At 40.9% G+C, this 13,909-nt stretch overlaps 1 protein-coding gene across 1 annotated transcript in view; it reads right to left on the bottom strand.

The window, feature by feature from the left end:
* kcnh8 (potassium voltage-gated channel, subfamily H (eag-related), member 8) overlaps positions 1 to 13,909 on the bottom strand; it is a 545,374-nt gene that overhangs the window by 140,223 nt on the left and 391,242 nt on the right. The window contains exons 9-10 of the mRNA XM_038797843.1: positions 11,912 to 12,111; positions 7,096 to 7,345 (exon numbers count right to left, since the gene is read on the bottom strand). Coding sequence (XP_038653771.1) covers positions 7,096 to 7,345; positions 11,912 to 12,111 — 450 coding nt within the window. The remainder of the gene's footprint in view (positions 1 to 7,095; positions 7,346 to 11,911; positions 12,112 to 13,909) is intronic.

Below are 13,909 nucleotides of genomic sequence, written 5' to 3'. Positions count from 1 at the left end.
AAGTTGAAGGGCCATGGCCTTCAATGTTGAAGGAAGGTAGGAGGCGATGACAGGTGAAGTTAGCTCAAGACAATAAGTCAAGAAGTAATTCCGAGGTATATGATACTAACCTCATTGTCCCTATGACTGTGAAAATATTTTAAACCTTGGTATTGTTCAGTCCTGGTCACTTGCCATTGGTCAATGAACACAGGGCTGATTTGTGAAGCACTTCAATGGTGATTCAAAATTCAGATTATGTCGTTTTGTAATATCTGTTATTATCATTGAGAAGAAATTTTATGAATTCTATAATTCTAACAGGGTGCAATGTATCTAATATAATCTACTGTCGTTTTTTTTGGAAGGAGGACATTTCTGCAAGGACCGAGGTGGGGTGGCGGGGGAACAGTTACGCAAGTTGGCTAGATACTAATGCCAACAGTAGGGGTTTCCGCCTGCATTTCAGCTCAGGTAGACTCAAGGCCTTCCTCCTCGTCCTGCCTGTAGTTGGAAAATCACGGCAATATTTTGTGGTTTGGTAAATAATTGCCAAAGACCTTCCTTGAGACAGAGAATTCAAGAAAAAGAATGAGATTTTCTGCACAAAAAGTGGTCAAATTTACAATATTATTGAGAAAAATGAAGATGGTTTATCTCTGAAGAGATAGTAACGCTAATTAAGACTATATCTCAATTTTGAGTAAAAACTTGACAGATATCTCTCAATGGATTAATATTATTCTTTAAATTGAATGGAATAATGAAAGCACAGTTTTCTGAATGCTGCAATGCAAAAGTGCTGACCTTATCATTTCTAGAACATATGTCCTGAGTTACTTCTGCACTAAAAAAAATGTTATGCATCAAGCCTAATACTTTGGGTATTGCTAAAATATTTCTACACCAAATCCACAAAATATCGGCACCTTCAATACATATTTCAAATAGATTTCATTGCTTTTTTCTCTTTCACTACAAGCACCCATTGAACACTATCATAACTGAATTATTTAGAGCATACCTCGGTACGATTTAACAGAAATGAAAAAGAGTCCCGTGTTGGGCACCTTTAACCAGGTGTTTTCTCGCACCTGGTGGTGCCGAACAACCCCATCATTAAACGGGACTCTGCTTCAGTTCTCGGCCTTGACAAGGAATGTCTTGCCAAGACCAAACTTAGTCCCATTTTCTGCACTACCATAGCCTCTGCATCCTCCCCCATCCCCCAGCTCACCAATTAAGGGGTCATCGAACCCGCTGCATCACACCTCATAAGGGCAGGGAGCACCCGGGCCAGATCCCCAGCAAGGGCAAGATGACACCTGGGCATGTTGGCACTGCCAGCCTTGCACACTGGCACTGCTCCTGCCAGCCTTGCAGTGCCACCCGCGCACCCTGGCATTGTGACGATTCAGGGCCGGTTAATAGAATCATAGAATTTACAATTCAGAACGAGGCCATTTAGCCCATCGGGACTGCCCCGGTTTTTGGAAAGAGCACCCTACTTAAGCCCATGCCTCCATCCTATCCTTGCAATCCAGTAACCCCCACCTAATCCGTTGGACACTAAGAGGCAAATTAAGCATGGCCAATCCACCTGACCTGCACCTCTTTGGACAATGGGAGAAAACCGGAGAACCCGGAGGAAACCCACACAGACACGGGGAGAAAGTGCAAACTCCACACAGATAGTCGCCCGAGGCTGGAATTAATCTCGGGAGAGGCCTCTCGCGAGATTTACCGGCCTTGATGCTTCCCGAATTGATGCGGCGGGGCTGATAGATTGTGCCCCTTCTTTTTCACTCAGTATTATCAGTCTCATTGATATTTCCAGCCAAAGTGAGGCAACTCCTTTCTTTCCATTTAAGAGACCTTGCTGCAGTTCACAGTAATTCTTTCCAATACTTTATCAGGAACTCGATGCGCGGGTCGCTTCCGAGTCCCAACCTGTGCCATGTCTGCATTGTTGGCACAATGCTATTTTGAAATACATATCCACTAATTAGGTTGGATATAAGCTCAGTGCTCAATTAGTGGCACCAGGCACCGCATGGCAGTGGGAACTGGCTCTAGATTGCAATATTGTAAGGCAGATGGCACCCATGACAGACTAGCTATTGCTTTTCAGATTGGAGTAGGCAAAATGACAGAAGGCCAGCAGTCGCATGGTGCACGCAAGTGGCTAAATGGTTACCTGGTTCGGAAAACCCTGGGTGGGATTTTCCGTCGGCGGGATCCTCGGATCTGGCAGCGCGCTTACTCCAGAGGATTTCCCGACGGTGTGGGGAACCCCATTGGCCAGCTGCCGGGGCAGTGGATCCGCTGTCGGCAGGGGCACGTCGCACCAGAAAATGGGTCTGGCGGGATGGAGAATCCTGCCCCCTATTTTTTCATTACTTTTATTTAATAGCCACATCACCTGGTGGCTCCCCAATAAGTGAGCACTTATGTACACCAGATTGTTGGTTTTTCTGGTCTCTATTTGAAAAAACCTCATTCTGGCCCTCTTCGGCCCATTAACAAACTCTTAAGGGAGCTTGGAGGAGGTCAGGTTTCCAGCTCCCTGCCCTCGCTTTGAAAATAGCAGCGTGTTTTGGAGGTTTTGGAACATTGACATGCCATCCGACAACACCATTTTCAAAATGCACCCACACCCAACCTCATTCCTTTGGGTGATTGAAAATCAAACCAATATAACTTTTCACAGAGGTGCTGTGCTTGCTACATTTGAGCAATTGTGCAATATGCATGATCATTGACAAATAAGGTATGAACTACAAATTATATACATGCGAGCATTGCATTTGTGTGTAATAGAAGATATGTATAATCTCTATACATTTCTTGTGTACTGGTATAAATGTCAGTTCACAGAATGATAAGGGGTACCAAATATGCTAAATTCTCACAAATAAAACAGTCAAAATTCACACTAGCATGGCTATGCTGTGACTTTATTTCCTCCACCACTGATCTCTTCTGAAAGAAGAAATTGTCATGCCAAAATCCTTAAAAACGCAAGCAATGAATAGTACTTGTCTCTGGAGTTGTGTCCAGTCAATTGAGTGTCATTGGGCGTTGGAAATTCTGTCAGCGATGTGTGATGTGACTCACTTAGTGACTGGCGCAAATTCAATTATATCTTAATAATCCATCCTACTGCCTAATGGGTATCGAAACGTAAATTGTTATTTGATAGTAGAGAATTTGAATATTGCTGAAAAGAGAAACGTGTTGCTGAAGTTTTTTGCCTTGCATGCATCAGAACAAATGCATGAATTTCAAATTTCAAATGCTCACAACTGCCACTTTTGGACCCGGAAAGTGCCTCGTCAACTGTAAATTGCATTGGAAAAGCGAAATATCACAAAAATTCAAACAACAGGTTAAGGAACTTGATTCACACCTTTTATTCAAACCTATTCCTCTTTTAAATTTCCAAAACGTTTGGGGGGCATATTCCCTGTTGCTTTCCTCATGGTAATGCTGCAGCCAATGCAAGTCAAACTGCCAGCCAATCAGCACCCTTTTCTCCTGTAATATAAATTGCTGTGATCATTTGAAATTTGGTATTCTTGCATTTGTTCTGATGGGTGTAAGATTAAAAACTAAAGTGACACCTCTCTTTTTTCAACAAAATGCAAATTAACCTCCATGATTGTAAAAGAATATTCTAGACTGAAGAGTCCTTTCTGCAATAAACAACCAATTTGTTAATATTCTCAGGTGGAATTTCTTTGACTATTTTAACAAGGTTTTTAACATGGTTAAAAAAAACCAAATCAGTTCAAAGTCATCAACTAGTTAAAGTTCAGTTGACTGCCTTAAATTAATTATAATTATAAGCACAAAGGAAGGATAAGGCCTTTGTGAATATGAACACCTCTCACAAGGGTTAGGTTTACAAAGAGAATCAAATTGGCTGTGTACATGGAACAGAGTAAATTTCAGTGAATCCCATTTGGAAAAAGATCATATTGACAAGATTAATTTTGATAACTATGAAATGTCAGGAAGCAAGATAAAAAGAGAGTTTGTAACTGGATATGAAGATGTTCAATTTGCAACTGGACTGACATGCTTGGTCAATGGGCAGAAGATAAAGTTATAAAAGAAAAGTAACACCTCAAAGGCAACTAATTTAGGCCCAGAGTTGAACAACAGGCAACTGATGCTGCAGGGTGCTGATTCAATAAATTATTGTTGCAACAAAACATATTTAAATTAAAAGTATCTAGTTTTATGTTACAGGTGAGGTCACAAATTGGATAACTTGATATATTGAACGAACATGTCAGATATACAGGCTACTCAAATTTCCTTGGATGCTAGATACTGTAACAAAGATATTTCACATATCTTCCTGGGAAAACTGTTGGAATTATGAACACACAAGACCTTGCCATCTATTGTGTAGCCAATACACCAAATCAGAAATCCTAGCCAACATTGATGGAAGTGTGAACAGTAGCTAGTTTGTTTAATCGTTACTTTCACAACCTTCTGTAAAATGATTCATAAAGCTAAAATCATTGGGATACTTGAAATGTTTGCTGGATCGGAGGCAGATTAAGGATTAAATGATATTTTTGACTTGATGGATTTTTCAATTCAGATACCAACAATGAGGGTTGCTTCTTGAATCTGACTGATTGCACTTATTATGAAAGGATCTGAAGCCAGAAGAATGGCTGATGTCAGTTGTATAAAACTTTATTTTTCTGGCAGAGTTTAGTTGGTAGAATTCATCACAGCAAATTCATCACTACCAAATAAATGTCAGCCGGTGACTAAATTGTAATTATTATAGTAAAATATTAAGGGACAAATGTTTAATAAAGCGAAGAAGCTTTATTAAATTTACTCCTTCCTATTTTTAGGACTGGAAAGTTACTACTAGGGCAGTAATTTTTCAGGCTGATGAGGGTCTCATCCACTGGTCAGGGATCTAGCAGAGAACTGGGGAGGCCCGACAGACCATAAAGTGCCACTGGTAGGCCGTCCCTGCAATTCAGGTCCCCAGCAGTGGACAACTTGCTGTGGAGAGCTGCTCTGCTGGTAGCTCCTCAAGCCACCAATGCCAGCAGAAGTGATGGCTGCTGGTGGCAATGCATTCACCAGAAGCTCAAGATCATCAGCGGTCCCCAAGCCAAAAGTGAAAGAGGGCAGGATAGGGGATACAGGGTGATAGTCATGGGAGGGGTCCTGGGAATGGGGGTTGGTGGTCAGAGGCAAGTGGAAAGGGTGGCTTTCAGCAGCCACCTGCCTGCCTGATGCCAGGCCCTTCAATTGGATACCAAATACCTACCAACGGGGAATCTGATCCTCGCCTCCCCTCCACTCCCCATGGAGTCTCCTGGCAAATCTAACAGTGTGTGCTGAACGGCCTTACCAAGGACATGGAAGAACCATATGGTCTCCATTTATTCCCAAATCCATGGCTAAATTGCAGCCTTCTCAGGGATAGTGGGTGACAACTGGCTCATTAATTGAGCCTAACTGAAATTGCGGCAGTAACTGAAATGCCAGCCTCTTCTGCCCTCCTATCGAGCTGTCACAAGGAGACTTGATGTGGGTCCTCTCCCATGGTTAAGTAGGCCTGCTTGAGGTGTTTCCCATTACAACATTAAATCCAGCCCTAGTTTTCTGGCAATGACACATTATGGTCAGCCACCATGAGCCAGGGCCTGATTTTCTTTCCCGCTTTGTGGGGAACTACATTGCCTCTCCATGGACATGAATTCATATTCTGTAATTCTCCAGAAAAACAGTTAGTACAATATCTATCATCGGGTTGCCACAAACTTTTATAAATATCATCCCGATGACTCTTCCCTTGAAACTTCCTCTCCTGTCCCTTGAAAGCTCCAAAGTTATTGAGATAGTTTAAGTATCCAATGAGTGATGGTACAGCTCACCAGCTGACTGCCCAGTGGTACTAGTGGCTGACTGAGTCCATTGTGAGTGCAAGACCTCATTACCATGGTGCTAATAGGCTGCTGGTGCCAAACGGCATCAATGCAGCTCGCTATAGATCTGGGTCAGCCCAATGACATGCAATCTAGTAGGTATTGACACAGTCAGGTTGGCAACTGCCCTCATTCTTCAGTTTAAACTGGCGCCTGCTCCTGTTGCTCTACATAAAATAATTATCGACGTCCGAGGGTGGGAGTTCCGCGCAACCCACTGTGTGTTTCACAGCGGCAGAGGCGGCTTGTCAATGGCCGGCAGTGGGATCTTCTGGTCCTGGAGGTGAATGGGGTTTCCTGTTGAATACACCCCTTGCCACCAGGAAACCATGAGGCGCCAGGAAGCCCCCCCCCCCCCCCCCCGAGTTTTCGGATCTCCTTGATTTTCCTTCTGAGTAAAACAAATGGATACCAAAAACAAAATTACATGTTGGACTATATGCTGTACATAATAAATGGTTTTGGACCCTACAACTGTGTGTTGGGCATTCATCTAAGCTTGAGGACGTTAAACACGTGACATAACTCTAAAGTCAACGCAAGATAAATAACCTCGCTGAAATTTTTAAAACAGACCATTCATGATTTTCCTGCAAGTATCAAAAAGAATCGCAAGCAGGCACTTCTAACCTCACCAGATGGAGCATCCAGACAAATTCTGGCCTCCCATTTTGGTACTTTGTCTTCTGTAATATTTATTACTGGGATTATTGCAAAAGGTTTTGTGACAAACCAAGAACACTCATTGATATATTGCCTTAGTGCACTAAAGCAGAATGCTTCACAAGAACACTTAGACAAAAGAATTGACTCTGAGCCATCAGAGTTATTGAGGCAGGTGATGAAAGGCTTGGTCGGAGAGGTAGGTTTGAAGGTTTAGGGAGGGAATTTCAGATCTCAGACCCTAGACAGCTAAAGGCCTGACTACCAATGGGTGGGGGAGGGAATGGGGGTAGAAAGGAATTGGAGGATGTACAAGAGATCAGAGGTGGAGGAACACAGCTAACAAACCATGATTGGTTCTCATAAATCAAACAATCGTAATAGTTGGGTTATTTAATTTCTTGTCATTGCTCTGAAAACAAAATGCTAAATTTAGTAACCTTAGTTTTGTTTGCAAATAAAGCAGAATTATAGAACCTACCAAGTATTGCCAGCACCATGGTACCTTTAAGCACTTCCATGGAGCCTGAGCAGACGAAATAGATGGCCTGCAATGCATCTCCCTGTCGAAGGAGGTACTCGCCTGGAGCACAGAAAGAGGTTTTGATGTGCAGGGAGAGAGACCTAAGGCAGCCACGGCTGGCAGAGGCAAACAGAGAAAGTTGTAGAATTTCCTTGTTCAAGTGCATAGTGATGTCTGACCTCAGCTCATCTGGAAAATCCTTTAAAAGCTATAGAAATGATAAGAGTTAATACATGTTGAAATAATTAATGACGGAGCTGACTGGAGAAGACCAGGAAGGAGGTTCTGAAAACTCCTCATGACAAAATAATTGCAGATATTATTTAAACTGATTCAAATAGTAAAATCTAGCAGATATCTATAATAATCATTATCATCAGCATTGTTAGTTGTCAGTTAATGGAAAGTAGCTAATTGTATGAAGCAATGTGCAGTTTTCAGAATATTTTAAGGTTAAGATAACCATTAATGACAGCAAGAAATAATTAGTCTATATCTATATCTATATCTATAAATGAACTGAGATGCATTAGAGAATCTCCCCACGGAATCCCTCTTTTATCCTTCGATAAAACAATGAACAGTATGGTATAAATTCTAACAGTACAGTATACAATTATTCAGTTGAAGCTTCTTCAATATTAACAAACACAGGCTTCTATATCAAAAAAGTCTTCTCAGGAAGATTGCATTCATTTTGAATGCATACATGTATAGAGTGCATAGACTAAATAGATAAACCAGATAGATGAGAATCTAATAAGCCATTAGCACAGCTATTAGCTGAGCATTAAAAGTACTTATTGAGCTACAACACAAATATACAGTAACCTTTTCACCTTTAAAAGCTGCAACTCTGTTCCCTCAGAATGATAAAGAGTTGCTCCACTGTCAGTGATTGTTAGCCTTTTCATTTTTAATTTTCTCTTTGATTTTCTCACCGTGCTGAAAACAATGAATTTTGAGGAATGTACCTTTGGCATGTATAGCCCTGAGGGGCACCATTGCCTTCTTGTGAAGGTAGGCTTTGTTCATTCTGAAATGTTTCATTATCACTTTCAACTGATAAAATTAGCAGTGACAGATACATTTATTTGTGCAAGACAGAGAAGAGGAAGCAAAAAGCAGCATTTATACTGTGCCTCATCTCAGCCTTGGGAAATTCCAAAGTATTTCACAATTAATTAATTACTTTTGAAGTGCAGTCACTGTTGTTATGATGGCAAAAATAACTCTGTGGTGTTAGCAACAGAGATCCAATGTAACCAGGGATCATAGTATAGCATGGATGCCTAAACCATTATGAATTTTTAAAAAAATGCAAGTTGCACCGTGGCACTGTGATATAGAAAGTTTGGGATAATGCCAAAAACACAATTGAATTTCTTACAATCGGACAATGCATTCATGCTTCAGAACTGTGCTCTGTATACCAATCAAAACTATTCAAAATAGATAATAAGTGATGGTTGAAGTTGTGTTTCAAGGTTATAACACACAAAGTTGGTGAATAATGCCATATACCACAAGAACAAAGCTTAAGTGGTTCATTCAATCAAACAAATCTGAATAATATGTTACATCCTTGAATATATTCGCAGATTTGCAGCCATTTTTAAAAAAATGAACGATGTTTAATATGTTCTTTTGTTCTTAGTTTTTCAATGGCATCCATAACTTTCATGAGTGACACCAATGTCCCCGCTGCCAGAATTAATACTGCTGAGTTTAGTGGTTGGACTGTGCCATGTTGTGCCAGGGAGGAGTGGGAGATTCCAACATTAGACAGGAGATTTCACTAGGAAAGAAACACGTCCATGTTCCATTCCTGTGACAAATGGACAATGTTTTAGTGAAAACAGGACACTTTGTTTGACTAGGTTGTAACTCTTCCCTCTATATATTTTAAGAACTCTACCATTACATGTCTACCAAGCATTCGGATAACTACAGTTTTTTTTAATGATACATAGATATATTCTCACAGAAAGAAAAAGATAAAAATAGTGACATTGATTAAAACTGAATCAACACTTAGAAAAAATGATATATATAGCAGGGCTGGAAAAGAAAACGGAAACATTTATTCTCCAGTACACCGACAACTATTTCTAAGACTGCAAATTATTTTGAAATGTGGTCAAGTATCTATTGACTGCTGGAGTTAAACCCTCAGAGTAAACTCTTTGCATTAATTGTGATCGGGAGGTTAAAATTGGGGATTGTTAATAGGAATAAACTATACAATTAAGTTAGTAAATCAGGACAATTTTGCTATTTGATCCTAATGTGTAAGAGTTACTAAATCTTCACTCTGGCATCACGTTGTAGAGATGCTTTCAATTCATTTATAACACGGGTGCACTGCCCTTTAACCATTTACTTTAAATAAGATTAGAGGAGAAATTGAATTATGCTGCACTGGGGAAAGAACTACGAATCAGGACGAAAGTATTGTATCTTCAAGTTGTGCTCTTATAAACTGTTGTGTTGGAACTGCATTTGCTGTTATATGTCCATCATGAGTAAAGAAAACAAGTGGGAATTCAAAGTGCTCATTTTATTAAAGTTACCACAGAAACAAATTTAGCATTAATGCAGAGCAATTTTTCCCATTCAAACTAAAATAACAATTATATGTTATCTGTACACCACTGAATGTTACTCTCCAGCCTTATTCTCTTTCACATAACTACAACTTGCATGCTTGAGTTGTGTTTAGGTTGTTAAGTGGCTTGTTACAAACAAATTAAGGTTTACTCATGCCTTTGATGCAGTTGTTACATTTACTGAAATTGTACAAACATTATGGCTGAAAGGATATGATGTCAGAGTAAAGGGATTGTGGTCCCCACAGCGGGCCAGAAAATTGGGAGCAAGCCTTCCTACGACTGTTTTAGGACGCTCCGATCCTATTGGGTGCCAATCAGGCAGCTAATGGGCTTCCACGAGGGATTCCAATAAGAGAGCTGGCAATTCACGAGTCCCAGCAGTGCAATGGGGGTGGTGGCCATTGCTGGGACTCTAACCTGCCAGAAGAAGCAGCATGGATGCCACCCGTATAAAGGTCAGGGTCCTTGGAGTCAGGCAGCCCCAGACAAGGTGGGAGCTTGAGTTGTTAAGGGTGGGGGAGTTTCCATAGGGGAAGCATCTTTGTGACCCACAACACGCTCAACTAGGAAAGGTCACCCCCAACAGCCCACGGGAGGTTATAAGTTTTTATTTTACTTGACGGTATACCAACGCAGCAGGGTGACCCCTACCACTGGTAAAAATGCCAGTGGTGATGGGAAGAGGCCCTTAAGTGACCCTTAATTGGACACTTAAGGATCTCAATTGGCCTCTGGCAGGAAGGTGTCCCTACCTTCCCTACTGTTGATAAAATTCCATTGCGTTGGAAAGTTGACAGGAACTCCTTTTCCAATTCGAGGATAAACACCCAGCCCCCCTCACCACAACCACCCAACCCTCTCCTCATGGTTGCATTAAATTCAACCCAAGGAGTGAGACTGTGCACAATTACATGGAGGAAGGAGGAAAGTGGCTATCAAAAAAGATGTGCAACCTCATGATCCCAGAATTTGAGGCACTGCTTGCAGCTCATCAATTTTAATCACCCCATTGCACTGCTTGTCATCACCATTACGTTTCCTGTGAAAATCATCACAAGCTAGAACTTCTTCATTACAGGTTTATTCTAGGTGACTATCTTAATTTTCCAGAATAAGATAGCATCCTGTGCACCGATTCACCAAGCAGATGACAAAAAGCAGTGCTTAAATATTCAGAGACGAAAATTCACTTCACCATGGAGCAACTAGCAGCAGATGGAGCAAGAAGAATTTTTCAAAAGAACTTAGCTTTCTCTGTGGCTTTGAACTGATTTGATCACAGTCATATTGCACTTCAAGCATAAGCACTGTCCTACATCAACACTGCTGCATGTGTTTCCAAATAGTTTGCAAACCCAGAATGAAGATCATGCATATCAAGCAATACTTCCTGTATTTTCAACAACTCTTGTGTCCAAACTCTTCCATTTTTGACAAGAAGGTCAGACGTTTGGCTTCTTAGGAGACATAGGGGACTTTTTTTTAACCAATTAACACTCGTGACAGGGCGCTTCACCTGCAGATGATGCATTTTGGGAATTCAGGCATGGAGGTCAAATCCAGGTCACCCACTACACTCTCTGCTGAAGGTGAAGTTCTACACAAGGCAATCATGTTACCCTTCTTGGGTAAGCACTGGTGAATAGATTGCTGACGTGACCTGTCCAGGTTCATATTAATAAACTGTCTCTTGATTGAGGACTGCAGTTTAATTTAAATAAAGGAGGGGAGGGAAGGTGAGAAAATAATCTTCAAGTGTGTCAGGCAATCTGGGAAGAATGGGAAAGAAAGAGATATCAGTGAAGGATGGCCTCAGCAAGATGCAGCAGCAGCCCCTGTTTGCTCGAAGGACCAGGAGATACAGTAATGGCGTGATACAAAGTGCACATGGGACTGAATGACTGCAAAAGAACCATTGTGGAAATTTACCCTGACCAGCTCTGCAGCTTTTTGTTTTTCTCTCATTCAAACACATTCCAACTCCTGCCCAAAACCCAACTATCGGACAGTCAAAGGGGACAGAACAATGGGAAAATGAGGAACGAGTCACGCAGTGAGAAAGATGCAGTTATGTTCAAAATATTCATCGTCAAAAATTAATTTTCAGTAATATGTTAAAATATTATTTCACTGCAGAGAATTAAAAATAAGAAGGAAATTACCTCATTAGCATCAATTCCGTTATTGACAGACCATGTTGTCTGGAAATACTCAAGCATTCGCTGTTTTAGCTGCTTTGGTAGATGATGGACCCGAATGAAATCCTTTAGATCTTTAATTCTGTGGTGATACAGAGACCATCTGGAGTACATGCGCTGAATGATTGCAGTTACATTCCCAAAGACCAATGCATGCATCAACGCTGAGAGGAAAGAAAAACAAATGGTTAATAGACCGTGAACAGCAATGAGCAATGTGGGTACAATAGGTTACTTTCTGGGATTAAAAAGCACAAATTTACATGGCTGAATGGGCTAACAGTTTAAAATCTTCTTCACATTGCTGTTCACAATCCCTGTGGAAAAGTAAATCCAGCACAGTCATAAGTGAGAAGAAGAGTTGTCATCCAGTTGATGGTTAGGAAATTGAGGTTACAAAATGCATTCTAATTTGCCAACCATTAATAAGACAATTCATCAGAAAGTTTCCCATTTTCTCATAGCCAATGCTCATGAACTAACTAATATCTGGCACAGTCTAACAAAGTCAAAAAACGCTTTCAGAACGAGCTACTTTGCTATTGTGCAATAATCAATACAGTAGTATCAAAATGTTGGATCCGCAGCACTGCATAATTTGTAGTCAGCTTTCAACGTTATTGATTCGAGATGCTAATGATTTGATTACCACAGATCAATCAGATCATTAGATAAAGACTTCAAGCTGTTTTCAGCCCACACACAGCCTGTGCTAAACATGCTGTTGTATCATCATTCAAGTGATAACTCAGGAGCCTAATGCCATCTTATCAATTTGCAGCCAATCCCCTGCCTCCCCTCTTCTTTCATTCCTAATGTGGTCTCCCCAATCCAAATCTTTCAGTCACCAGAATCCATATCAGGGGAATAGGTCATGATGTGGAGATGCCAGCGTTGGACTGGGGTGAGCACAGTAAGAAGTCTTACAACACCAGGTTAAAGTCCAACATGTTCATTTCAAACACTAGTTTTCGGAGCACTGCTCCTTCCTCAGGGCAATAGGTACGAGATCATAGAAGTTGAAAAGCAAAATAAGGTACATAAAGGAAGAGAGTGCTGGATAGTATTTGAGAAGGAATTAATACCATATTTGATAGAAACAGACCAAGATAGGTATGTAAACGGACCAAGTGTGGTGATTAAAATTGATGAGCTGCAAGCACAAATAATCGTGTGGGAATATGATGTAGCGGCCATAACAGAAATATGGCTTTAAAATGGTTCCACTACCGAGTAGGTACAATCCAACAAGGGTGATAATTAGGGGACCGAAGCCAGGACACCTTGGATGACAAAGGAGATGGAGAATGTGTTGAAAGAAAAAAGATGGTGTATTTTGTCTGTCAGGTGAAATCTTCAAGCGAGAACCAAGCCGATTACAAGTTGAGGGGGGAAGTGAAGAGGAACATACGAAGAGAGAATATGAGAGAATAGAATGGCAATAAACATAAAAGAAAATCCCAAAATCTTCTTATGGTATGAAAAAGATAAGTAGATAGTAAGGGGTAAAGTTTAGCCTTGATAGCTATATGACTGGAGGTGCAGGGCATGGCTAGAATACGTAATGAGTATTTTGTACTGGTATTCATGAAGGAAGATGCCAAAATAAACAATATAAGTGGAGATGGTAGCGGTAATAGATGGAATGAAAATTGATAGAAAGGTTGGACTGGAAAGACTGGCTGTACATAAGGGTGGATAACTCACCTGATTAGGATGGTTTGCATCCCAGTTTGTTAAAGGAAGCTGGTGTGGAGATACCCAAAGTGCTTGTCATAATTTTGCAATCTTCCCTAGATACTAGATTCAGGGGAGGCATGTGCCAGAAGACTGGAGAGTTTGGTTGGGGCATTCTTATTTATGAAAGGGTGTAACGACATTCCAAGTAACCACAGGCTGGCCAGTTTAACATTAGTGACGGGTGAGGTTTTAGAAAAAATAAGCCAGGAATAAATAATAAGC

The sequence above is a fragment of the Scyliorhinus canicula genome, chromosome 5 (genome assembly GCF_902713615.1).
Source record: "Scyliorhinus canicula chromosome 5, sScyCan1.1, whole genome shotgun sequence".
NCBI classification, from domain to species: Eukaryota; Metazoa; Chordata; class Chondrichthyes; order Carcharhiniformes; family Scyliorhinidae; genus Scyliorhinus; species Scyliorhinus canicula.
The sequence above is the reverse complement of the archived record's forward strand: the minus strand, read 5'-3'. Positions and strand labels throughout refer to the sequence as shown.